The 25,767-nt window shown below is 45.5% G+C and overlaps 1 protein-coding gene across 1 annotated transcript; it reads left to right on the top strand.

Annotated features, from left to right (window-relative positions):
• Positions 1-20,878: 20,878 nt before the first annotated feature.
• LOC106606091 (transcriptional repressor scratch 1) lies at positions 20,879-24,745 on the top strand. Its single transcript, XM_014202211.3, has 2 exons — positions 20,879-21,635; positions 22,444-24,745. The coding sequence occupies exons 1-2, from the start codon at positions 21,521-21,523 to the stop codon at positions 23,181-23,183; spliced, it is 855 nt and encodes a 284-aa protein (XP_014057686.1). The 5' UTR covers positions 20,879-21,520; the 3' UTR covers positions 23,184-24,745.
• Positions 24,746-25,767: the final 1,022 nt, after the last annotated feature.

Raw genomic sequence — 25,767 nt, forward strand, 5'->3', positions numbered from 1 at the left:
TCCTCACCACTGACCATGCAGTAACTATTCTGCTGTGTGTGGTTGCTGCAAAGTACAGATAGTTGAACACACACATACACACACACGTGCGCACACACACACACACAAACACGACTCAAACATCACACACAGCTAGACATAGATATTCAATAATGGATATTCCTGGAAGCTGTAATATTAATATTAGTTGTTTTCTCCTGTAACAGGGTTGAAACCTGATTGTTCCATTTCCTGGTGCATCTGCATGTGAATGCAACAGAGGGCTATTGTTCTGTTCTCAGTGAAAGGACATCTCTAAACACTGAACCCCCCCAGTGGCCCAGCAGGCTACAAAACTGTGCTTCCCAGCCAGGCTAAATCAGCCTCTATGTACAGTTTTCATGCTGGAGAATAGTGGCTACGCACATGCACGCACCGGCACACCCACACACACACTTACACACACACACACACACACACACATACCCATGATACACATACTAATCTGACCAATTCCCCTGACCACACGCTCTTTGTACCAGGGGTTAGTGTTCCCTGGTGAACGTGTGTATTCTCAGTTTAACATCAGCCTTTCCTCATTTATCTGACCTTCATTATACAGTCTGTCTGACATAACGTCCTGCATGTGTTTGCAGCCTTCCGACCCATCTCAGTCGTTGACATTGGTAAATGCAATTCAAACATGTTTAACAGTCGTCGTCTAATTTGAAGTGAATAGTCGGGCATCAAGTTGAAGACACAGATTATACTGAACAGTAAAACAGTCTAACACTAAAAGCAGTCATTTCATATGCACTGAGCAAAGATCAACAATGACTGGTAGTGTATCGTGCACTAACAGCCACTACTTTGCAAACAGAGTAACCTAGGTAGGGCAGTGTCCCATATGGCACCCTATTCCCTATATAGTGCACTACTTTTAACCAGGGCCCATATGGCTCTGGTCACAAGTAGTGCAATATGGCTGTGTTTACACAGGCAGCCCAATTCTGTTATTTTTTTCACTAATTGGTCTTCTGACCAATCAGATCAGCTCTAAAAAAATATATGATGTGAAAAGATCTGATGTGATTGGTCAAAATACCAAATAGTCAAAAAAAAAATAGATATCAGAATTGGGCTGCCTGTGTAAACAGCCTATGTAGGGAATAGCACTATGTAGGGAATAGTGTGTCGTTTGGGACTACAGCTAGGTCTGTGTGATTTATTAAGTAATTGACTATTGGAGTCTGATGACACTGATGATCTCAGTGTGAATCCATTGAGTCTGGGGTGAAGAGATCCAAGGGAACTCTAAACCAACTCTCAATTACACAACTATTTCAAACAAAGTGTCCAATTACCAACACCGCACCAGCTGACTCTTTACACAGCCAAGCAGCAAACGCTGGCTCTCACACCTCTCTTCTTTCCTCCCTTCTCAGGGGCACAAAGTGAAACAGGGGAAAGAGAGAGAGAGAGAGAGAGAGATAGAGAGAGGGAATGAGAGAGAGAGAGAGGGAAGGAGAGAGAGAAAGAGAGAGAGAGAAAGCGAAGGAGAGAGAGAGAGAGGGAAGGAGAGAGAGAGAGAGAGAGAGAGAGAGAGAGAGAGAGAGAGAGAGAGAGAGAGAGAGAGAGAGAGAGAGAGAGAGAGAGGGAAGGAGATAGAGAGAGAGAAGATATGTAAATAAAATTATAGAGTGGATTGAAGAACTAAATAGTCACAAATCTAACAACATTTGCATTACGTGGCTTTTGTCACCAAATTCTTTGTGTCTGTTCCAAATGGCACCCTATTCTCTTTATAGTCCCTATGGGCCCTGGTCAAAAGGAGGACACTATATAGGAAATAGGGGCCATTTGGGATGCATATATTAAGGTTCACATCTAATTAGGTTCCCAGGCTGGCTGGCTGGGCCTGGATCGTGAGATAACGGGCGTCTGGTAGCAGTGACGGTCTATCGGTGGACTGAACGCCCAGTCTGGTCCCACAGCTCCTCTGGGAACACTTATGACAAATAAGATTCATGTTTTCCCCCAGTCCCCATGCAGTCCCGAGGCTCATGTGACTGTCCCAAATGGCACCCTCAATTCCCTATAAAGTGCACTATTTTTGACCTGGGCCCATAGGGAATAGGGTGCCATTTGAGACGAATCCACAGTCACAGGCTGATCACACGGATAGTTAGGCCAGCTAGGTGATTTTCTCATGAGAGGCCAAGTGTGGCAATAAAAGGCTCCAGGCAGCCAGGCAGGAGAGGAGAAAAGGCCAGGCTGAACCGGACACATGGGCAGCGGGCTGAGCCAACTGGCCCTCTGGTCCCTCTGGTCCCCAGGGAGCTCCAGACAGCAAGGCCAAATGGTCAAGGCTGGGGTCAAAGGGTCAGGAGAATCCCACAGAGACAGAGGAAGGCTTTTTGAGTGAGCGTGTTGGTTGGAGAGAAAATACCCTTGATGTTGACTTCATGTTTTCACCTTATAGACTGGGTTAGCTGTTGCACAACCACTTGCAGTGGTTATGGTAGTTTCTGGTAAATGTAATCCAAAAATGGACATTGATCATCAATACGCCCCTTGCATAACTCGTTGCGTTTTGTGTTTACCCATATATTTAAATAACCAACTCAGAGGCCTTGTGGTTAGAGTGTCCACCCTGAGATTGGAAGGTTGTGAGTTTGATCCCTAGCTGAGTCATACCAAAGACTGTAAAATTGGGACCTGATGTGTCTCTGCTTGGTACTCAGCATTAAGGAGATAGATTGGTGGTCCGGCCCTGCGATAGACAAGTGTCCTGTCTACCAGGTGTACTGGTACATCAAGCTGGCTCACTACAGAAACAGGAGAAAGACTAGTGTCCTGTCTACCAGGTGTACTGGTACATCAAGCTGCCTCACTACAGAAACAGGAGATAGAATAGTGTCCTGTCCAGGTGTACTGGTACATCAAGCTGCCTCACTACAGAAACAGGAGATAGAATAGTGCCCTGTCCAGGTGTACTGGTACATCAAGCTGCCTCACTACAGAAACAGGAGATAGACTAGTGTCCTGTCCAGGAAGTGTACTGGTACATCAAGCTGTCTCACTACAGAAACAAGAGATAGACTAGTGTCCTGTCCAGGAAGTGTACTGGTACATCAAGCTGCCTCACTATAGAAACAGGAGATATATTAGTGTCCTGTCCAGAAGGTGTACTGGTACATCAAGCTGCCTCACTACAGAAACAGGAGATAGACTAGTGTCCTGTCCAGGTGTACTGGTACATCAAGCTGCCTCACTACAGAAACAGGAGATAGACTAGTGTCCTGCCCAGGTGTACTGGTACATCAAGCTGCCTCACTACAGAAACAGGAGATAGACTAGTGTCCTGTCCAGGTGTACTGGTAAATCAACCTTCCTCACTACAGTAACAGGAGATAGACTAGTGTCCTGTCCAGGAAGTGTACTGGTACATCAAGCTGCCTCACTACAGAAACAGGAGATAGACTAGTGTCCTGTCCAGGAGGTGTACTGATACATCAAGCTGCCTCACTACAGAAACAGGAGATAGACTAGTGTCCTGTCCAGGAAGTGTACTGGTACATCAAGCTGCCTCACTACAGAAACAGGAGATATACTAGTGTCCTGTCCAGGAGGTGTACTGGTACATAAAGCTGTCTCACTACAGAAACAAGAGATAGACTAGTGTCCTGTCCAGGAAGTGTACTGGTACATCAAGCTGCCTCACTACAGAAACAGGAGATACACTAGTGTCCTGTCCAGGAGGTGTACTGGTACATCAAGCTGCCTCACTACAGAAACAGGAGATAGACTAGTGTCCTGTCCAGAAGGTGTACTGGTACATCAAGCTGCCTCACTACAGAAACAGGAGATAGACTAGTGTCCTGCCCAGGTGTACTGGTACATCAAGCTGCCTCACTACAGAAACAGGAGATAGACTAGTGTCCTGTCCAGGTGTACTGGTAAATCAACCTTCCTCACTACAGTAACAGGAGATAGACTAGTGTCCTGTCCAGGAAGTGTACTGGTACATCAAGCTGCCTCACTACAGAAACAGGAGATAGACTAGTGTCCTGTCCAGGAGGTGTACTGATACATCAAGCTGCCTCACTACAGAAACAGGAGATAGACTAGTGTCCTGTCCAGGAAGTGTACTGGTACATCAAGCTGCCTCCACTACAGAAACAGGAGATATACTAGTGTCCTGTCCAGGAGGTGTACTGGTACATCAAGCTGTCTCACTACAGAAACAAGAGATAGACTAGTGTCCTGTCCAGGAAGTGTACTGGTACATCAAGCTGCCTCACTACAGAAACAGGAGATACACTAGTGTCCTGTCCAGGAGGTGTACTGGTACATCAAGCTGCCTCACTACAGAAACAGGAGATAGACTAGTGTCCTGTCCAGGAGGTGTACTGGCACATCAAGCTGCCTCACTACAGAAACAGGAGATACACTAGTGTCCTGTCCAGGAGGTGTACTGGTACATCAAGCTGCCTCACTACAGAAACAGGAGATAGACTAGTGTCCTGTCCAGAAGGTGTACTGGTACATCAAGCTGCCTCACTACAGAAACAGGAGATAGACTAGTGTCCTGCCCAGGTGTACTGGTACATCAAGCTGCCTCACTACAGAAACAGGAGATAGACTAGTGTCCTGTCCAGGTGTACTGGTAAATCAACCTTCCTCACTACAGTAACAGGAGATAGACTAGTGTCCTGTCCAGGAAGTGTACTGGTACATCAAGCTGCCTCACTACAGAAACAGGAGATAGACTAGTGTCCTGTCCAGGAGGTGTACTGATACATCAAGCTGCCTCACTACAGAAACAGGAGATAGACTAGTGTCCTGTCCAGGAAGTGTACTGGTACATCAAGCTGCCTCACTACAGAAACAGGAGATATACTAGTGTCCTGTCCAGGAGGTGTACTGGTACATCAAGCTGTCTCACTACAGAAACAAGAGATAGACTAGTGTCCTGTCCAGGAAGTGTACTGGTACATCAAGCTGCCTCACTACAGAAACAGGAGATACACTAGTGTCCTGTCCAGGAGGTGTACTGGTACATCAAGCTGCCTCACTACAGAAACAGGAGATAGACTAGTGTCCTGTCCAGGAGGTGTACTGGCACATCAAGCTGCCTCACTACAGAAACAGGAGATAGACTAGTGTCCTGTCCAGGTGTACTGGTACATCAAGCTGCCTCACTACAGAAACAGGAGATAGACTAGTGTCCTGTCCAGGAAGTGTACTGGTACATCAAGCTGCCTCACTACAGAAACAGGAGATAGACTAGTGTCCTGTCCAGGAAGTGTACTGGTACATCAAGCTGCCTCACTACAGAAACAGGAGATAGACAAGTGTCCTGTCCAGGTGTACTGGTACATCAACCTTCCTCACTACAGTAACAGGAGATAGACTAGTGTCCTGTCCAGGAAGTGTACTGGTACATCAAGCTGCCTCACTACAGAAACAGGAGATAGACTAGTGTCCTGTCCAGGAGGTGTACTGATACATCAAGCTGCCTCACTACAGAAACAGGAGATAGACTAGTGTCCTGTCCAGGAAGTGTACTGGTACATCAAGCTGCCTCACTACAGAAACAGGAGATATACTAGTGTCCTGTGCAGGAGGTGTACTGGTACATCAAGCTGTCTCACTACAGAAACAAGAGATAGACTAGTGTCCTGTCCAGGAAGTGTACTGGTACATCAAGCTGCCTCACTACAGAAACAGGAGATACACTAGTGTCCTGTCCAGGAGGTGTACTGGTACATCAAGCTGCCTCACTACAGAAACAGGAGATAGACTAGTGTCCTGTCCAGGAGGTGTACTGGTACATCAAGCTGCCTCACTACAGAAACAGGAGATAGACTAGTGTCCTGTCCAGGTGTACTGGTACATCAAGCTGCCTCACTACAGAAACAGGAGATAGACTAGTGTCCTGTCCAGGAAGTGTACTGGTACATCAAGCTGCCTCACTACAGAAACAGGAGATAGACTAGTGTCCTGTCCAGGTGTACTGGTACATCAAGCTGTCTCACTACAGAAACAAGAGATAGACTAGTGTCCTGTCCAGGTGTACTGGTACATCAAGCTGCCTCACTACAGAAACAGGAGTTCTGCTCCTATGACCCAAGGCTTGAGCAAGGCTACTTACTTCCATGTTTAAAGGGGACATCTGAAGTGACTGTACTACCTATTCATTGGTATATTCTGCAAAATAACATGTTCAGTAAAGTGCCTAGTCTATGCTGATAAAATATGTTTTCACTGAGACAATGCAATCCCCATTAGTACAGTTCATACCATTTTTACTTGATAGATGTTCCTCACACTTGTTTTTCTGTCATGGATGTTTAAAGCACAAAATAGAATACAATATTTACACAGCCATTACACATCTATCATTTTTACTTCAGTTCCTGTATGCATATGCCATATAACAGCGACAGCCAATTTAAAAACTGCAGGTTGCCGAATCCTTTACAAATTATAGCTTTGAAACCCTGCAGCAATACAGCAATTTGTCCAGCTCTTCTCCTGGGCTTTGTGAGTCTCCAAGCTGAGCTAGTCTCATGAACAAATAATAAACATGTTTTTTTGTTAACTGAGAAAGTAGAAATATATATGTTAATTCCCAAATACAGGTGCAAGCCACCAGTAGATTGATGTTATTTCACCTATATCAGGGCACAAGGCCAGACCCAGATACGGGAGGCAGATGGTGTGAGTCTTGATATTTATTAAACAATCCAAGAATGATCGTGGACAGGCAAAAGGTCAGAACCAGTTCATAATCCAGGAGGTACAGTGTGGCAGGCAGGCAGGCTCGAGGTCAGGGCAGGCAGAATGGTCAGGCAGGCAGAATGGTCAGGCAGGCAGGTACGGAGTCCAGAAAACAGGCAAGTGTCAAAAACCGGGAGGACTAGCAAAAGCGTATAGAAGCAGGAGTACTGGAAAAACACAGGTTGACTTGAAAAACATACAAGACGAACTGGCACAGAGAGACAGGAAACACAGGGATATAAACACCAGGGGAAATAAGCGACACCTGGAGGGGGCGGAGACAATCAGAAGAACAGGTGAAACTGATCAGGGTGTGACAACCTAAGGTGTCATAGCAACAACATTATAGAGAGGCTCTTCCACTTTTATTTCCAAGGCTCAAACACATATGCATCCCATGTGGCACTCTGTTTCCTATATAGTGCACTACTTTGTACTTTTTTGTGCCATTTGAGACATAGTCATACACTTAAGTACGACAGTGAACAGAGTACAGAGACGGCCTTTTACAATAGGGCACAACTGATCTTAATGTTCCAGTACGTTACAAATCATAGGCTGAGACTGAAAGACAACTCCTTACTCCTTACGGTGCCATTAAAAATAGTTGCAAGAACTGTAAATTGGACCAAAGGTTAAGGCTCAGAAATTCCTCTTGTGTCTTTATAATATAAAAGGTTATTGGTCCATTAAAAGCAGCCATATGGAAGGTTCATGGTCAGTACAGGACTCAAAGATTCTCAGAAGTTCTATGTATAGTTGACATACCATGTGCCATGAGAAAAAAGGCCATCAATCAACTTTAATATCTCTAACAAATACAACCTTCCTCACTTTCCTCCCAGCTAATGCTCCTTTAGGGGTGAGCTTCAGGTACTGTATGTCCGTTGCAATAACAGCAGTGAAATGGGTATGATTGTGGTGTTCAGTTGATGTCTACAGTACATACGACCCACAGTGTAACGTACCTCACAGAGAAAACAGTATTCTACTGGATGGAGCTCAACAGAGATGCCTCAGGGCAAACAACACACAGTTGCATCGTGTATGTGTGTGTGTGTGTGTGTGTGCGTGTGTGTGTGTGTGTGTGTGTGTGTGTGTGTGTGTGTGTGTGTGCGTGTGTGTGTGTGTGTGTGTGTGTGCGAGTGTGCGCATGCGCATATGCGTGTGTGCGTGTGCATGTGTGAAAACCCTGCATACAATGTCCTACCACATCCATCCATTCAGATGCTCCTTGGGGCAGCAGGTAGCCTAGCGGTTAAGAGCGTTGGGCCAGTAACTGAAATGTCTCTGGTTTGAATCCCCGAGCCGACTAGGTGAAAAATCTGTCAATGTGCCCTTGAGCAAGGAATGAACCCTAACTGCTCCTGTAAGTCGCTCTGGATAAGAGCATCTGCTAAATGACTCAAATGTAAATGCCCTTTCAGTTGAAGACATAATAATAATAATAATGATAATAATAATATGATAATAATAATAATGATAATAATAGTAATAATAATAATGATATGACCAGGACTGGGCCCATACAGCAGATAATAATGATATGACCAGGACTGGGCCCATACTGCAGATAATAATGATATGACTAGGACTGGGCCCATACATTTACATTTACATTTACGTCATTTAGCAGACGCTCTTATCCAGAGCGACTTACAAATTGGTGCATTCACCTTATGATATCCAGTGGAACAACCACTTTACAATAGTACATCTATATCTTTTTGGGGGGGAGGATAGGGGGGGGGGGGGGGGGGGGTTAGAAGGATTACTTAATCCTATCCCAGGTATTCCTTAAAGAGGTGAGGTTTCAGGTGTCTCCGGAAGGTGGTGATTGACTCCGCTGTCCTGGCGTCGTGAGGGAGCTTGGTCCACCATTGGGGTGCCAGAGCAGCGAACAGTTTTGACTGGGCTGAGCGGGAACTGTGCTTCCGCAAAGGTAGGGAGGCGAGCAGGCCAGAGGTGGATGAACGCAGTGCCCTTCTTTGGGTGTAGGGACTGATCAGAGCCTGAAGGTACGGAGGTGCCGTTCCCCTCACAGCTCCGTAGGCAAGCACCATGGTCTTGTAGCAGATGCGAGCTTCAACTGGAGGCCAGTGGAGTGTGCGGAGGAGTGGGGTGACGTGAGAGAACTTGGGAAGGTTGAACACCAGACGGGCTGCGGCGTTCTGGATGAGTTGTAGGGGTTTGATGGCACAGGCAGGGAGCCCCGCCAACAGCGAGTTGCAGTAATCCAGAGATGACAAGTGCCTGGATTAGGACCTGCGCCGCTTCCTGTGTGAGGCAGGGTCGTACTCTACGAATGTTGTAGAGCATGAACCTACAGGATCGGGTCACCGCCTTGATGTTAGCGGAGAACGACAAGGTGTTGTCCAGGGTCACGCCAAGGCTCTTAGCACTCTGGGAGGAGGACACAATGGAGTTGTCAACTGTGATGGCGAGATCATGGAACGGGCAGTCCTTCCCCGGGAGGAAGAGCAGCTCCGTCTTGCCGAGGTTCAGCTTGAGGTGGTGATCCGTCATCCACACTGATATGTCTGCCAGACATGCAGAGATGCGATTCGCCACCTGGTTATAAGAAGGGGGAAAGGAGAAGATTAATTGTGTGTCGTCTGCGTAGCAATGATAGGAGAGACCATGTGAGGATATGACAGAGCCAAGTGACTTCAAATTAAATCAAATCAAATCAAATCTAATTTATTTATATAGCCCTTTGTACATCAGCTGATATCTCAAAGTGCTGTACAGAAACCCAGCCTAAAACCCCAAACAGCAAGCAATGCATGTGAAAGAAGCACGGTGGCTAGGAAAAACTCCCTAGGAAAAACTCCCTAGAACGGCCAAAAACCTAGGAAGAAACCTAGAGAGGAACCAGGCTATGAGGGGTGGCCAGTCCTCTTCTGGCTGTGCAGGGTGGATATTATAACAGAACATGGTCAAGATGTTAAAATGTTCATAAATGACCAGCATGGTCAAATAATAATAATCATAGTAGTTGTCGAGGGTGCAACAAGCACGTCCGGTGAACAGGTCAGGGTTCCATAGCCGCAGGCAGAACAGTTGAAACTGGAGCAGCAGCACGGCCAGGTGGACTGGGGACAGCAAGGAGTCATCATACCAGGTAGTCCTGAGGCATGGTCCTAGGGCTCAGGTCCTCCGAGAGAAAGACAGAAAGAGAGAAAGAGAGAATTAGAGAGAGCATATTTAAATTCATACAGGACACCGGATAAGACAAGAGAAATACTCCAGATGTAACAGACTGACCCTAGCCCCCCGACACATAAACTACTGCAGCATAAATACTGGAGGCTGAGACAGGAGGGATCAGAAGACACTGTGGCCCCATCCGATGATACCCCCACCCACTTTGCCAAAGCACAGCCCCTACACCACTAGAGGGATGTCTCCAACCACCAACTTACCGTCCTAAGACAAGGCCGAGTATAGCCCACAACGATCTCCGCCATGGCACAACCCAAGGGGGGGGCGCCAACCCAGACAGGAAGACCACGTCAGTGACTCAACCCACTCAAGTGACGCACCCCTCCCATGGACGGCATGGAAGAACACCAGTAAGCCAGTGACTCAGCCCCTGTAAAAGGGTTAGAGGCAGAGAATCCCAGTGGAAAGAGGGGAACCGGCAAGGCAGAGACAGCAAGGGCGGTTCGTTGCTCCAGCCTTTCCGTTCACCTTCACACTCCTGGGCCAGACTATACTTAATCATAGGACCTACTGAAGAGATAACTCTTCAGTAAAGACTTAAAGGTTGAGACTGAGTCTGCGTCTCTCACATTGGTAGGCAGACCATTCCATAAAAATGGAGCTCTATAGGAGAAAGCCCTACCTCCAGCCGTTTGCTTAGAAATTCTAGGGACAATTAGGAGGCCTGCGTCTTGTGACCGTAGCGTACGTGTAGGTATGTACGGCAGGACCAAATCGGAAAGATAGGTAGGAGCAAGCCCATGTAATGCTTTGTAGGTTAGCAGTAAAACCTTGAAATCAGCCCTTGCCTTAACAGGAAGCCAGTGTAGGGAGGCTAGCACTGGAGTAATATGATCAAATTTTTTGGTTCTAGTCAGGATTCTAGCAGCCGTATTTAGCACTAACTGAAGTTTGTTTAGTGCTTTATCCGGGTAGCCGGAAAGTAGAGCACTGCAGTAGTCCAGCCTAGAAGTAACAAAAGCATGGATTAATCTTTCTGCGTCATTTTTGGACAGAAAGTTTCTGATTTTTCCAATGTTACGTAGATGGAAAAAAGCTGTCCTTGAAACAGTCTTGATATGTTCTTCAAAAGAGAGATCAGGGTCCAGAGTAACGCCGAGGTCCTTCACAGTTTTATTTGAGACGACTGTACAACCATCCAGATTAATTGTCAGATTCAACAGAAGATCTCTTTGTTTCTTGGGACCTAGAACAAGCATCTCTGTTTTGTCCGAGTTTAAAAGTAGAACGTTTGCAGCCATCCACTTCTTTATGTCTGAAACACAGGCTTCTAGCGAGGGCAATTTTGGGGCTTCACCATGTTTCATTGAAATGTACAGCTGTGTGTCGTCCGCATAGCAGTGAAATTGAACATTATGTTTTCGAATGACATCCCCAAGAGGTAAAATATATAGTGAAAACAATAGTGGTCCTAAAACGGAACCTTGAGGAACACCAAAATTTACAATTGATTTGTCAGAGGACTAACCATTCACAGAGACAAACTGATATCTTTCCGACAGATAAGATTTAAACCAGGCCAGAACTTGTCCATGTAGACCAATTTGGGTTTCCAATCTCTCCAAAAGAATGTGGTGATCGATGGTATCAAAAGCGGCACTAAGATCTAGGAGCACGAGGACAGATGCAGTCTCAGTGCTATGATGGGGTCTAAAACCAGACTGAAGCGTTTCGTATACATTGTTTGTCTTCAGGAAGGCAGTGAGTTGCTGTGCAACAGCTTTTTCAAAAAATGTTGAGAGGAATGGAAGATTCGATATAGGCCGATAGTTTTTTATAATTTCTGGGTCAAGATTCGGCTTTTTCAAGAGAGGCTTTATTACTGTCACTTTTAGTGAGCTTGGTACACATCCGGTGGATAGAGAGCCGTTTATTATGTTCAACATAGGAGGGCCAAGCACAGGAAGCAGCTCTTTCAGTAGTTTAGTTGGAATAGGGTCCAGTATGCAGCTTGAGGGTTTGGAGGCCATGATTATTTTCATCATTGTGTCAAGAGATATAGTACTAAAACACTTTAGTATCTCCCTTGATCCTAGGTCCTGGCAGAATTGTGTAGACTCAGGACAATGGAGCTTTGGAGGAATACCCAGATTTAAAGAGGAGTCCGTAATTTGCTTTCTAATGATCATGATCTTTTCCTCAAAGAAGTTCATAAATGTATTACTGCTGAAGTGAAAGCCATCCTCCATTTGCGAAGGCTGCTTTTTAGTTAGCTTTGCGACAGTATCAAAAAGAAATTTCGGATTGTTCTTATTTTCCTCAATTAAGTTGGAAAAATAGGATGATCGAGCAGCAGTGAGGGCTCTTCGATACTGCATGGTACTGTCTTTCCAAGCTAGTCGGAGGACTTCCAGTTTGGTGTGGCGCCATTTCCGTTCCAATTTTCTGGAAGCTTGCTTCAGAGCTTGTGTATTTTCTGTATACCAGGGAGCTAGTTTCTTATGACAGATGTTTTTAATTTTTAGGGGTGCAACTGCATCTAGGGTATTGCGCAAGGTTAAATTGAGTTCCTCGGTTAGGTGGTTAACTGATTTTTGTCCTCTGACGTCCTTGGGTAGGCAGAGGGAGTCTGGAAGGGCATCAAGGAATCTTTGGGTTGTCTGAGAATTTATAGCACGACTTTTAATGCTCCTTGGTTGGGGTCTGAGCAGATTATTTGTTGCAATTGCAAACGCAATAAAATGGTGGTCCGATAATCCAGGATTATGAGGAAAAACATTAAGATCCACAACATTTATTCCATGGGACAAAACTAGGTCCAGAGTATGACTGTGGCAGTGAGTAGGTCCAGAGACATGTTGGACAAAACCCACTGAGTCGATGATGGCTCCGAAAGCCTTTTGGAGTGGGTCTGTGGACTTTTCCATGTGAATGTTAAAGTCACCAAAAATGTGAATATTATCTGCTATGACTACAAGATCCGATAGGAATTCAGGGAACTCAGTGAGGAACACTGCATATGGCCCAGGAGGCCTGTAAAGAGTAGCTATAAAAAGTGAGTGAGTAGGCTGCATAGATTTCATGACTAGAAGCTCAAAAGACGAAAACGTCATTGTTTTTTTTTTTGTAAATTGAAATTTGCTATCGTAAATGTTAGCAACACCTCCGCCTTTGCCGGATGCACGGGGGGTATGGTCACTAGTGTAACCAGGGGGTGAGGCCTCATTTAACACAGTAAATTCATCAGGCTTAAGCCATGTTTCAGTCAGGCCAATCACATCAAGATTATGATCAGTGATTAGTTCATTGACTATAACTGCCTTGGAAGTGAGGGATCTAACATTAAGTAACCCAGTTTTGAGATGTGAGGTATCACAATCTCTTTCAATAATGGCAGGAATGGAGGAGGTCTTTATACTAGTGAGATTGCTAAAGCGAACACCGCCATCTTTAATTTTGCCCAACCTAGATCGAGGCACAGACACGGTCTCAATGGGGAAAGCTGAGCTGACTACGCTGACTGTGCTAGTGGCAGACTCCACTAAGCTGGCAGGCTGGCTAACAGCCTGCTGCCTGGCCTGCACCCTATTTCATTGTGGAGCTAGAGGAGTTAGAGCCCTGTCTATGTTCGTAGATAAGATGAGAGCACCCCTCCAGCTAGGATGGAGTCCGTAACTCCTCAACAGGCCAGGCTTGGTCCTGTTTGTGGGTGAGTCCCAGAAAGAGGGCCAATTATCTACAAATTCTATCTTTTGGGAGGGGCAGAAAACAGTTTTCAACCAGCGATTGAGTTGTGAGACTCTGCTGTAGAGCTCATCACTCCCCCTAACTGGGAGGGGGCCAGAGACAATTAATCGATGCCGACACATCTTTCTAGCTGATTTACACGCTGAAGCTATGTTGCGCTTGGTGACCTCTGACTGTTTCATCCTAACATCGTTGGTGCCGACGTGGATAACAATATCTCTATACTCTCTACACTCGCCAGTTTTAGCTTTAGCCAGCACCATCTTTAGATTAGCCTTAACGTCGGTAGCCCTGCCCCCTGGCAAACAGTGTATGATCGCTGGATGATTAGTTTTAAGTCTAATACTGCGGGTAATGGAGTCGCCAATGACTAGGGTTTGCAATTTGTCGGAGCTAATGGTGGGAGCCGTCGGCGTCTCAGACCCCACAACGGGAGGAGTAGAGACCAGAGAAGTCTCGGCCTCCGACTCGCTTAATGGGGAGAACCGGTTGAAAGTTTCTGTCGGCTGAATAAGCGACACCGGTTGAGCATTCCTACAGCGTTTCCCTCCAGAAGCCATGAGAAAGTTGTCCGGCTGCGGGGACCATGCGAGGGGGTTTATACTAACGTTACTATCTGTACTTACTGGTGGCACAGACGCTGTTTCATCCTTTCCTACACTGAAATTGCCCTTGCCTAACGATTGCGTCTGAAGCTGGGCTTGCAGCACAGCTATCCTTGCCGTAAGGCGATCGCTCTCCTGTATATTATAAGTACAACGACTGCAATAAGTACAATGACTGCAATTAGAAGGCATCATGTTAATGTTACTTAGCTTCGGCTGTTTGAAGTCCTGACGAACCATGTCCAGATAAAACCTCCGGGATGAAAAAAGTTGAGTGAGGGAAAAAGTAAAAATATACGGTAATGAAAAAGTAAAAACCGTCAGGTAGCAAAGTAAGATCGGCAACAAAACGCACAGCAGCGTAAACAAATCTGCAAGTTGTGACCGGAAACAGGAAAAAAAAAACATGCATTCAAGCGTGCATTCAATTGCCATAGCGAGAATAGGAGAGGGCCTAGAACTGAGCCCTGGGGGACACCAGTGGTGAGAGCACGTGGTGCGGAGACGGATTCTCGCCATGCCACCTGGTAGGAGCGACCTGTCAGGTAGGACGCAATCCAAGAGTGAGCCGCGCCGGAGATGCCCAACTCGGAGAGAGTGGAGAGGAGGCCGTCACAAGTCGCAAGATTTCATCTGGAGGGAGAGGGGAGAAAGAGGTCAAAGCATAGGTTAGGGCAATGTGAGCAGGACCAGCGGTGTCATTTGACTTAACAAACGAGGATCGGATGTCGTCAACCTTCTTTTCAAAATGGTTGACAAAGTCGTCCGCAGAGAGGGAGAAGGGGGGGAGGGGTTGGAGGATTCAGGAGGGAGGAGAAGGTGGCAAAGAGCTTCCTAGGGTTAGAGGCAGATGCTTGGAATTTAGAGTGGTAGAAAGTGGCTTTAGCAGCAGAAACAGAGGAAGAAAATGTGGAGAGGAGGGAGTGAAAAGATGCCAGGTCCGCAGGGAGGCTAGTTTTCCTCCATTTCCGCTCGGCTGCCCGGAGCCCTGTTCTGTGAGCTCATAATGAGTCGTCAAGCCACGGAGCAGGAGGGGAGGACCGAGCCGGCCAGGAGGATAGGGGACATAGAGAGTCAAAGGATGCAGAAAGGGAGGAGAGGAAGGTTGAGGAGGTAGAATCAGGAGATTGGTTGGAGAAGGATTGAGTAGAGGGAGGAGATGATAGGATGGAAGAGGAGAGAGTAGCAGGAGAGAGAGAGCGAAGGTTGCGACGGCGCAATACCATCTGAGTAGGGGCAGAGTGAGAAGTGTTGGAGGAGAGCGAGAGGGAAAAGGATACAAGGTAGTGGTCGGAGACTTGGAGGGGAGTTGCAGTGAGATTGCTAGAAGAACAGCATCTAGTAAAGATGAGGTCAAGCGTATTGCCTGCCTTGTGAGTAGGGGGGGACGGTGAGAGGGTGAGGCCAAAAGAGGAGAGGAGTGGAAAGGAGGCAGAGAGAAATGAGTCAAAGGTAGACGTAGGGAGGTTAAAGTCACCCAGAATTGTGAGGGGTGAGCCATCCTCAGGAAAGGAACTTATCAAGGCATCAAACTCATTGATGAACTCTCCAAGGGAACCTAGAGGGTGATAAATGATAAGGATGTTAAGCTTGAATGGGCTAGTGATTGTGACAGCATGGAATTCAAAGGAGGAGATAGACAGATGGGTCAGGGGAGAAAGAGAGAATGTCCACTTGGGAGAGATGAGGATTCCAGTCCCGCCACCCCGCTGACCAGATGCTCTCGGGGTGTGCGAGAACACGTGGGCAGACGAGGAGAGAGCAGTAGGAGTAGCAGTGTTTTCTGTGGTAATCCATGTTTCCGTCAGCGCCAAGAAGTCGAGGGACTGGAGGGTAGCATAGGCTGAGATGAACTCTGCCTTGTTGGCCGCAGACCAGCAGTTCCAGAGGCTGCCGGAGACCTGGAACTCCACGTGGGTCGTGCGCGCTGGGACCACCAGGTTAGAGTGGCAGTGGCCATGCGGTGTGAAGCGTTTGTGTAGCCTGTGCAGAGAGGAGAGAACAGGGATAGACAGACACATAGTTGACAGGCTACAGGAGAGGCTACGCTAATGCAAAGGAGATTGGAAAGAAAATTAACTAAACAACTGGGGACGCGAGAGAGCAGGGCCTCCCTCACTAACCATTCGCTGAAACACTGAAATATAACTATTCCAACTTCCACTTAGAAATTATAATTGATGTAAACTTCAGTGGTTCAATGTTTCCAGGAATAGGCTCAAACTTAGTTTATTCAGCTATACTGCAGATAATAATGATATGACTAGGACTGGGCCCATACAGCAGATAATAATGATATGACCAGGACTGGGCCCATACTGCAGATAATAATGATATGACCAGGACTGGGCCCATACTGCAGATAATAATGATATGACCAGGACTGGGCCCATACAGCACATAATAATGACTAGGACCAGGACAGGGCCCATACTGCAGATAACAATGATATGACCAGGACTGGGCCCATACAGCAGATAATAATGATATGACCAGGACTGGGCCCATACTGCAGATAAAAATGATATGACCAGGACTGGGCCCATACAGCAGATAACAATGATATGACCAGGACAAGGCCCATACAGCAGATAATAATGATATGACCAGGACAGGGCCCATACTGCAGATAATAATTATATGACCAGGACTGGGCCCATACTGCAGATAATAATGATATGACCAGGGCTGGGTCCATACAGCAGATAATAATGATATGACTAGGACTGGGCCCACACTGCAGATAATAATGATATGACCAGGGCTGGGCCCATACTGCAGATAATAATGACTAGGACCATACTGCTTCCACTCTCGCTTGGCTCTGACTGCACAGCGCAGGCCAGGCCAGGGACCAGAGAAATATGTATCCTTTTATCACATGTGACACATCAATGTTTGGGCTGTCTGTTGAAGCTAATGATTTTTGCTCATCTTTTCCCCCCCATCTCTTTCAAAATGATCAAAACTGTATTTGTTAGGGGGTCATATATTAGACTGACACATGGCAGCAATTCGTCTGCTTGGGCGTCTATATAAATGCAATCTCTGGGATTCACACAATTACCCAGGAGTGTGGGATGATCTATTGTCATACAGCAGCGGTCCGCAGCAGATGGCATCAGACCACACTTAGGACTCTACACGCAGTGTAAGAGAACACGCTGGAGGCCTGTTCCCCCTCAGGTCCTCCCAGACACAGCGTGATCCTGCCTCAGATTGTTCATTGCTGGAAACACTGGGGCGGCTCTACTAATTACCCAGCATCCCTTGCCATCCCTCACAGCCCTCCCTCACACTCAGTTTATCACAATTGCAAATGACCACATTCAACAGAGAGCTGTGTGTGTGTGTGTTTGTGAGTGTCTGCATGTATGTGTGTGTGTGTGTTTGTGTGGTTGCGTGTGTGTGTGTGCTTACACAGTGTTCTCAATCTTCCAGTGCACCATAAGTGTGTGCCCACCCCCCCACTCCGCTTTTGTCAAATCTGGGACATTTTATCCGGGAGTTTGCAAATGCAGTCTGCATTATATTTCACTTGGAGTCATCAGAAAAAAAAGGAGGGGGGAAGTGGGTAGATTTTTCTCTCCCAGTCCAGCATTTCTGTCTGTATATATATGCTGAGGTGCTTGATGAGAAGAAGCCTCAGCAATATTTGGTGTTATTGCGACAGCAGGCTGAGGGACAATATACAGCATTCTCCTTCATCTTTGAGTAATGCCGGCTGTTGCTTTCTTACGGGGGGGGGGGGGGGGGGCTGAAAAAAAGCTCACTATTTCATCAATTAAAGCTGTTTTCCGCCGTACTGTTCCTTGTCTTTTGTGTGCGGTTTCATTTTCAGGATGCTTTAGTCTGTTTAGTCAGGGATGGAAATGATAAAGTGATTGGGAAATGTGATGTCTGTTGTGTAGGTATTCTCTATGTGGAAGACTGTGTGATTTGATACTTGTAAAACAGACTTGCCTTTCTTAATTGCCCCTGAGGGGATAAATAAAGTTGTATTGAATTTAACTTAATTTAATTGGATTGGTGACATTTCATATAGATCTGTAAACTGTGTAACTGCTTTAATTAAAGTTATTTAAAGGAAAGACAAAGCTTTAAAATGCTCTTTGTCTTGCTTTCTGATGAGACGGTTTCTTTGGGTTAAACGGTGTGACACCAATTATTTCCAATGGATCAAAGGGCTAGGACTCTCTAGAGAAGTATGTTTTTACAAAACATAAACAAACTCCAACTAAGGTAAATGCTCCTTTTCTCCCTCTCCTCTCCCTTCTTCTCCCTCTCCCTTCCTCTCCTCTCCCTTCTTCTCCTCTCCCTTCCTCTCCTCTCCCCCACTCCCTACCTCTCCTCTCCTCTCCCTTCCTCTCCTCTCCCCCACTCCCTACCTCTCCTCTCCCTTCCTCTCCTCTCACCCTCTCCCTTCCTCTCCTCTCCCTTCTTCTCCTCTCCCTTCTTCTCCCCCTTCCTCACTTCACCTCTCCTCTCCCTTCTTCTCCTCTCCCCCTCTCCCTTCCTTTCCTCTCCCTTCCTCTCCTCTCCTCTCCCCCTCTCCCTTCCTTTCCTCTCCCTTCTTCTCCCCCTCCCTTCCTCATTTCACCTCTCCCTTCCTCTCTTCTCCCCCACTCACTTCCTCACGTCTTCTCTCCTCTCACTTCCGCTCCTCTCCCTTCTTCTCCCCTCCCTTTCTGCACCTCTCCACTCCACTCCCTTCCTCTCTTCTCCCTTCCTCCCTTCCTCACTTCTTCTCCCCCTCCCTTCCTCACTTCACCTCTCCTCTCTCTTTCTCTCCTCTTCTCTCCTCCTGTAACCCTCATCCTCCTCTCCTCCCCACAGGCCTCTGTCCCCCCTCAGCCTCTCTCTCTCTGTGACAGGACATTCTCCATCTGCTTGCAGGCAGTGTGTACTGGGGAAGCAGCAGCAGCTGCAGAGCCTGCCTGCCTAGTCCCTTTCCTAGCCCCTCTCCTGCCTTCTGCCATCACACACACACACAGGCACCAGCTGGGCACCCTCACCATCCCCGCCACCTCAGCCTCCCCTCCACTGCTAGGCCTGCCTGACTGTCACCTTCACATGTTACCTCACCTGACGGTGTCAATTAAAACTAACTATTCATCTGTCAGCAACAAATCCCTAAAAAGGATTGAAGTGATATATTGTTTAAGAGTTTAGAGGAGCTTACAGTAGCAGTACCAGAGGTGAGCTGCCAGAGCTGTACAGCAGAAGTTTCAGCACACAAGTCACCAGTGGTGTCATGTAGCCTGTAGTATAGATCTGAACGTTGCACTGATAGAATCCTAGAAAATGTCCTGATAATTACGTGTGGAATCACAGTACAACAAGCAGGTGAGCTTCAAAGAGCATCCTATCTAGCGTGGAACCTACACATGGACCTAAACGCCTACAGGTAGTGATGTTGCAGTGCAGCTGGTGAATGTACTCTTTAATTGGACATCCTTGAGCCTCTGAAGGTAATTGCTCATATGTTTCTTTTTGATTAGCGAATCCAGATGTTGAACAATACTAGAGGGTCCTTAAACTGCCCAGCTCTCCAAAGTAGGACATCATGCAAGTCCTGACAAACACACAGGTGCAACCTTTGGGGAAGTAGGCTTTAGTTAGGTTTAGGTTTAGTTAGGTGTAGGTTTAGTTAGGTGTAGGTTTAGTTAGGTGTAGGTTTAGTTAGGTTTAGGTTTAGTTAGGTGTAGGTTTAGTTAATTCAGTAGGCATATATACAGTAGATGCGCATGGGCGTGACATCTAACATATTCATTCTATCTAACATATTCATTCTATCTAACATACACATTCTATCTAACATACGCATTCTATCTAAAATATTCATTCTATCTAACATATTCATTCTATCTAACTTATACAAATATTTGATGGATGGATAAGGAGACTACAATCTTCCAGTAAACGGGTGTGATCGGTTGAATAATTTAATGTATTTGCGATGTGCATGTGTCATTTTTTTGCTTTATTGATTAGTGGTGCCACTGTGTCACAATGCAAACTCAGAATGAAAGCACCTGGGATATTTAGTATTAAAGTTAACCATGAACCCATAATGATCATATGAACATGATAAGAGATACGTTATTCCTTGTCTAACAGTTGATTTTGTAGAGACCAAAAGCCTGTAGGCTATACACGGTATGGTAATTACGGGGTGAACAGTAGTTACAATTCTTCAAAGAAATTATATGTCATCATAAAATTGCAGGAGAATGTGCACGCATTGCAAAGCTGGAAAGAATCTCCATTCAAAACCGTGAGAAAGTGCTGAATAAAATACAATGCGTTGCATGTAAGCAGGTGCGATGTAAGCCTAGTTTCAATTGATACAGAAAGACTTGAAATAAAACAATAATTTCCATTCTTATCTCCAAAGAACATGATGGTGAGCTCCTTACAAATAAAATGAGATGGGGAGACGAGAAGCCGCCTATATAAATCATTCTATCCCAATGTTGCTCCCCAGAGATTTCTGATGGATTAAATTAAGCACTTCCATGTCCATCTCCCACCTGATCGCAGCGCCGTATAAATCCCAACAGCTGATCAACTGTCTCCAGACACCAAGCACAGAACACAGAGACAGGCTGCAGCAACAGTGAGAAAGAGAGAGAGAGCGAGAGAGAGAGAGAAAGAGAGCGAGAGAGAGAAAGAGAGAGAGAGAAAGAGAGAGAGAGAAAGAGAGAGAGAGAGAGAAAGAGAGAGAGAGAAAGAGAGAGAGAAGTGGAGCGGTGACGGTCGATCAACGGACATTAATATATTTCAGCCAAATGTAAATAGGCTACCAATCAGAGTTGCAAATAATTGGAAAGGAATCAATAACGCTGACAAGTGCTGCCCATTTTTTGTTGCACTCTTACAGTACAGCAGCTTCTCTCGTGGTTTTTTTGCATTCTCCTCTATTGGCACGCGGGAGAAAGAGGCGCACTCTGCAGGGTGCTTTCCGCTCGCTCCTCCGTCTTGCGCGAGCCTCTGAGAGGGAGCTATCCAGTGCTGAAGTTGCATTTCTTCCCTTCGCAAGACACGGCGTTGCAGGTAGAACAGAGAAACCTAAGCACTACGGGTTGGCTTGGGGTTTGTTTGACTGACTGGGTGTCTGATACTCTACGCAGCCAGGCATCCAAAGCTCAGCCTTAAATATCCAGCTCTACATTGGCGTTGCATGAGGACAGTAACCCTGCCCTGGACGGTCGTTGTTTCGGTGCAGCACCAGAAACATGCCAAGGTCTTTCCTGGTTAAAAAGGTGAAGCTTGATGATTTTTCATCCAGTGATTTTGAGAGTTCTTATGGACGATCCAGGACCGACCTCAGTCTACGGATTCACGATAAAGGTAAATATATAAACATTATTTATCATTTGGAATGTTGATTATGTTATATATATATTTTGCTTATTATGCACGGTGTCTTTTTTTGCCACGTTTGCACGTTTTTGCGCTGCATGCATGACTCAATCTGATTCCATTGTTATATTAGTTTTGACAAACACACCTACCTATACATTTGTAGTCTAATTCTAGCCTGTATGTTTAGAAACAAACCAATTGAATGTGGAAATAGCCTATCGCACCTAGCCTACTCGGAGCATGGGGAGGAATGATGCTTGTGATGCTGATGCAAAACTTCTCCACAACCCACAAGTGTGCATCATATGTCTACACTTAGGCACCAGCATGTACACAAGATATTGTATCGCACCTATATTACCCGTTATGCCTTGGAACACTGTTGATTAGCCCTATTATTTAGACATGATGTCAGTCAGAAGGCTGAATCATATTTCATGATGATGTGTCAACTAGCCTATCCATCGCTTCAGACCGGCGGTATAATGTAGCCTAATCATCTCAGTAGGTTATGTTGTTAAATTATGTTTATTCTCACTGTGTGTAATTGGCAACTATAGGTTAACGCATAAAAGGGTCGTGCTTCCAGATAAATAAAAACGTTAAAGACTCGCCTAAAGCTTAATAAACTGCATAGGACGCATAAGCTTTGGTGATAACGTGCTGTAGCCGATTTCAAGTGGAAAAGTGCTTCCTGTAGCTTGTTGCATCTATTAAGCAGATTGTTCCCACTTGAAGAATCCCCACGCGACAATGAGTAATTGAATTAAGATCTTGTTATTTTTCACACCAGGGTACATTAGTGACTACATCAGCCCGTCTGTCTACGATGGAGAAAGCGACGGTGCCATTAAAGTTCCCTCTCCGGAGCCACTCTACGATGGCATCCACAGCGACTACGGCGCCCCGGACTCAGACCAGCCTGACAGTCCGCAGTCGGACGTCACCTCCGGCTACATCAACGGGGACACCGCGGTGAGTGATTGCTACACGGTGGACGCGTTTTACATCACGGACGGAAGGTCACGGAGGAAAGTAATCAGCAGCCCCAGCAGCAGGAGCATACAGCGTCACACATGCAACGAATGTGGGAAAACCTACGCCACGTCTTCCAACCTGAGTAGGCATAAGCAGACCCACCGGAGCCTGGACAGCAAGATGGCCAAGAAGTGCGCAACCTGTGGGAAAGTGTACGTGTCCATGCCAGCAATGGCCATGCACCTGCTCACCCATGACCTCAAGCACAAGTGTGACATCTGTGGCAAAGCTTTCAGCAGACCTTGGCTACTGCAGGGCCACATGAGGTCACACACGGGCGAGAAGCCCTTTGGGTGTGCACACTGCGGAAAAGCGTTCGCAGACCGCTCCAACCTGCGCGCGCATATGCAGACTCACTCCGCTTTCAAGCATTTCAAATGCAAACGGTGCGACAAGACCTTCGCTCTCAAGTCCTACCTGAATAAGCACTACGAGTCCGCGTGCTTCAAAGGCGCGTTCTCGCCCTTGAGTCCTGATCTCGATGACTCTCCATGACGTCCACATTAAAAGTGCAGACAAAACATTATATTTTTGGTTGACTGCCAAACCTTTCCTAAAATCCACCTCAACTTCCAGTGGAACCACAATAATAGCACAATTTTTCTGTATTCTCCTTGAAATCCACCCGAAGGAATTACTGATGATCTTCGCATGCACTTAAAAATCCTCTTCCTCCTCCAGTCACGTGGATAGAATATACCTTCCACCGCGCGTAAATATGAACTCATATATTTTGAAATTTGACGAAGATGACAATACTGGATTGCTCCAAACAAAAGTCGAACATTTTAATGTTGGATAATAATGTACTGCTGCAACTGACCATACTCTCCGTTGAGGTAAATGCCATTTATGTTTGTATTAATTAATGAATCTATTTATTTATTTATTTATTTATCTATTTATACATTAGGCTATTTATATGTATTGGTTTATATGGTTTGTCTGACTTACTGGTCTGTTTTTATTTGATACCACTACCTATTCTTTGCACTTTAATGTGTGAATTTGCCAACCTCTCATGAACAGGCCAAAGCGTTTGTCACTTATTCTTCATTTACTACCATTTTAAATGATTGCATGCAAAAATGAAATCTATGCCAATATCACAAAGCTTAGGATTTTTTTCTTCTCCAAAATCTAGATAGTATCTGTTGGCAATATTTCTCTTGAAGCCACATGACGAATTATAAAGCAATAATCACTTAATGCATGGTATTTTTGAAAATGATTATGAACTATTACCTACTCTATAGCAGTTTTTAAAATCAGGTATGTTTTACTTCAGTACGCATCTATAGTCATACAAAAAAATACAACATCAGGGAAAATGCCAATGTAGTGTTAGTGAAAGAACAAGAAAACGACCACATCCTCTTTTCCTCTAACGTCATGCATTGCCTGCCTCTTATTTCAACAGTAGTGTTAGGATGGTAGGCTTGTAGTCCTTCAGCTCCCAGCATCTCAGAACATGTATCCAAATCTACAGGGCACACATTAAGGTCATACAAAGGTCAAACACCTTCTGGGTCCCCAATAGCACCCTATATTCTATATAGAGCTCTATGGGCCGTGGCCAAAACTAGTGCACTATATAGAGAATCGGGTGTTATTTTGGGATGAAAAACACTGGAACCCACTATTGACTTAAGGTGGACAAACTTTGCACTGCATCCACACTCAGCTTGATGGACAAGATGCCTTTCTTTAACCTCATTGGTGTGCCACAGATTTGTCTATAATAAAGCACTTCATTTACACCTTAAAAAGTAGCACAATGAACCTAGAGATTCAGGTAGAAAAAACAAGAACTCGTATTAGCTTGACCTCTGTTTTGTATTTCCAATAAAGAATGAATTAATAATAATTTATTGCAAGAGGCTTTGTAAATAATCCTTTGGATTGAACATTTTTACAGCTGTAAAGAATTAAACAAACCTTATTTCAGGAGATATCTGGAGGGAGGAAAATGTCCTTTCCAGTCAGTATTCAAATGATGTAAGCACAAGACACAACAAGGCATTGTCACTTCATAATAAAGAATAATATTAACAAAATCTCTTGTCTGTCTGTTAGTCACTTGTTTTTATTTGTTTGTATCAAATTTCACAATGTATACTATATCACTTTATTAGCCTAAAGTATATCTTCAAGCATTTGAATCAAAAGTTGAAAGATAATCCTCAGAGTAAAGCATGTCTTCACCATCCTGTAGGAAACAGTGCTGTACATGACCTTGTGTTTTAACCATCATCCTTACTACTGTACTGCTCAGAGAGAGAGGGAGAAAGAGAGAGAGGGGGAGAAAGAGAGGGGGAGAGAGGAGGAGGGAAGAGAGAGAAAGAGGGGAGGGAGAGAGAGAGGGGAGGGAGAGAGATAGGGAGAGAGGGGAGAGAGAGTGAGAGTGAGAGAGAAAGAGAGGGAGCAAGAGAGAGAGAGAGAGAGAGAGCGAGAGTGAGAGAGAGACAGAGAGAGCGAGAGAGAGCGAGCGAGACAGAGAGAGCGAGAGTGAGAGAGAGCTACTTGGGTGGCTGCAGCTACTGTAGTATAAGTCAGATGAGGCCATGTAGCCCTTTGAGGGGGCTAAAAGACATTTCATTCCTCATAGATAACCCTTATCACTTGATAGCTCTCTTGACTGCATTTAGAATCAGGTCTATGACCTCAAAATGGATAGACAATTTCCTGGGAAGTCAAATTACAATTTTGGCTGTGAACTTGCTGACACTTACTGAATGAGGGACAAGATAACACTAATTTCTGACATTCTGGTTCAAGGTATTCTGTAATCAGATGTGTGGACATGATTGGTTAACTCTTGACGGCTACCAATAATGTCAATGTACAATACATTTAAAAATGCCATTAGAAGTGCTGCTTTGACTTGAAAATGTAAGCCACTGATTGACAGACATTATACATTTCACATTATGGACGCAGTCAATGACCTCAGAAATAGGAAAACAATGTCTGTCTCTGTTGTGACCATGGTGATCTGTGCAGGCGGCGGGATAGCTGTTGAATTGCTATATTCAGGTGGAGTGAAACTCTTAGTAGACAGGTGGGGAGAAAGGGAGCC

This window comes from Salmo salar, chromosome 02 (assembly GCF_965601325.2).
Source record: "Salmo salar chromosome 02, fSalSal1, whole genome shotgun sequence".
In the NCBI taxonomy this organism is placed as follows: domain Eukaryota; kingdom Metazoa; phylum Chordata; class Actinopteri; order Salmoniformes; family Salmonidae; genus Salmo; species Salmo salar.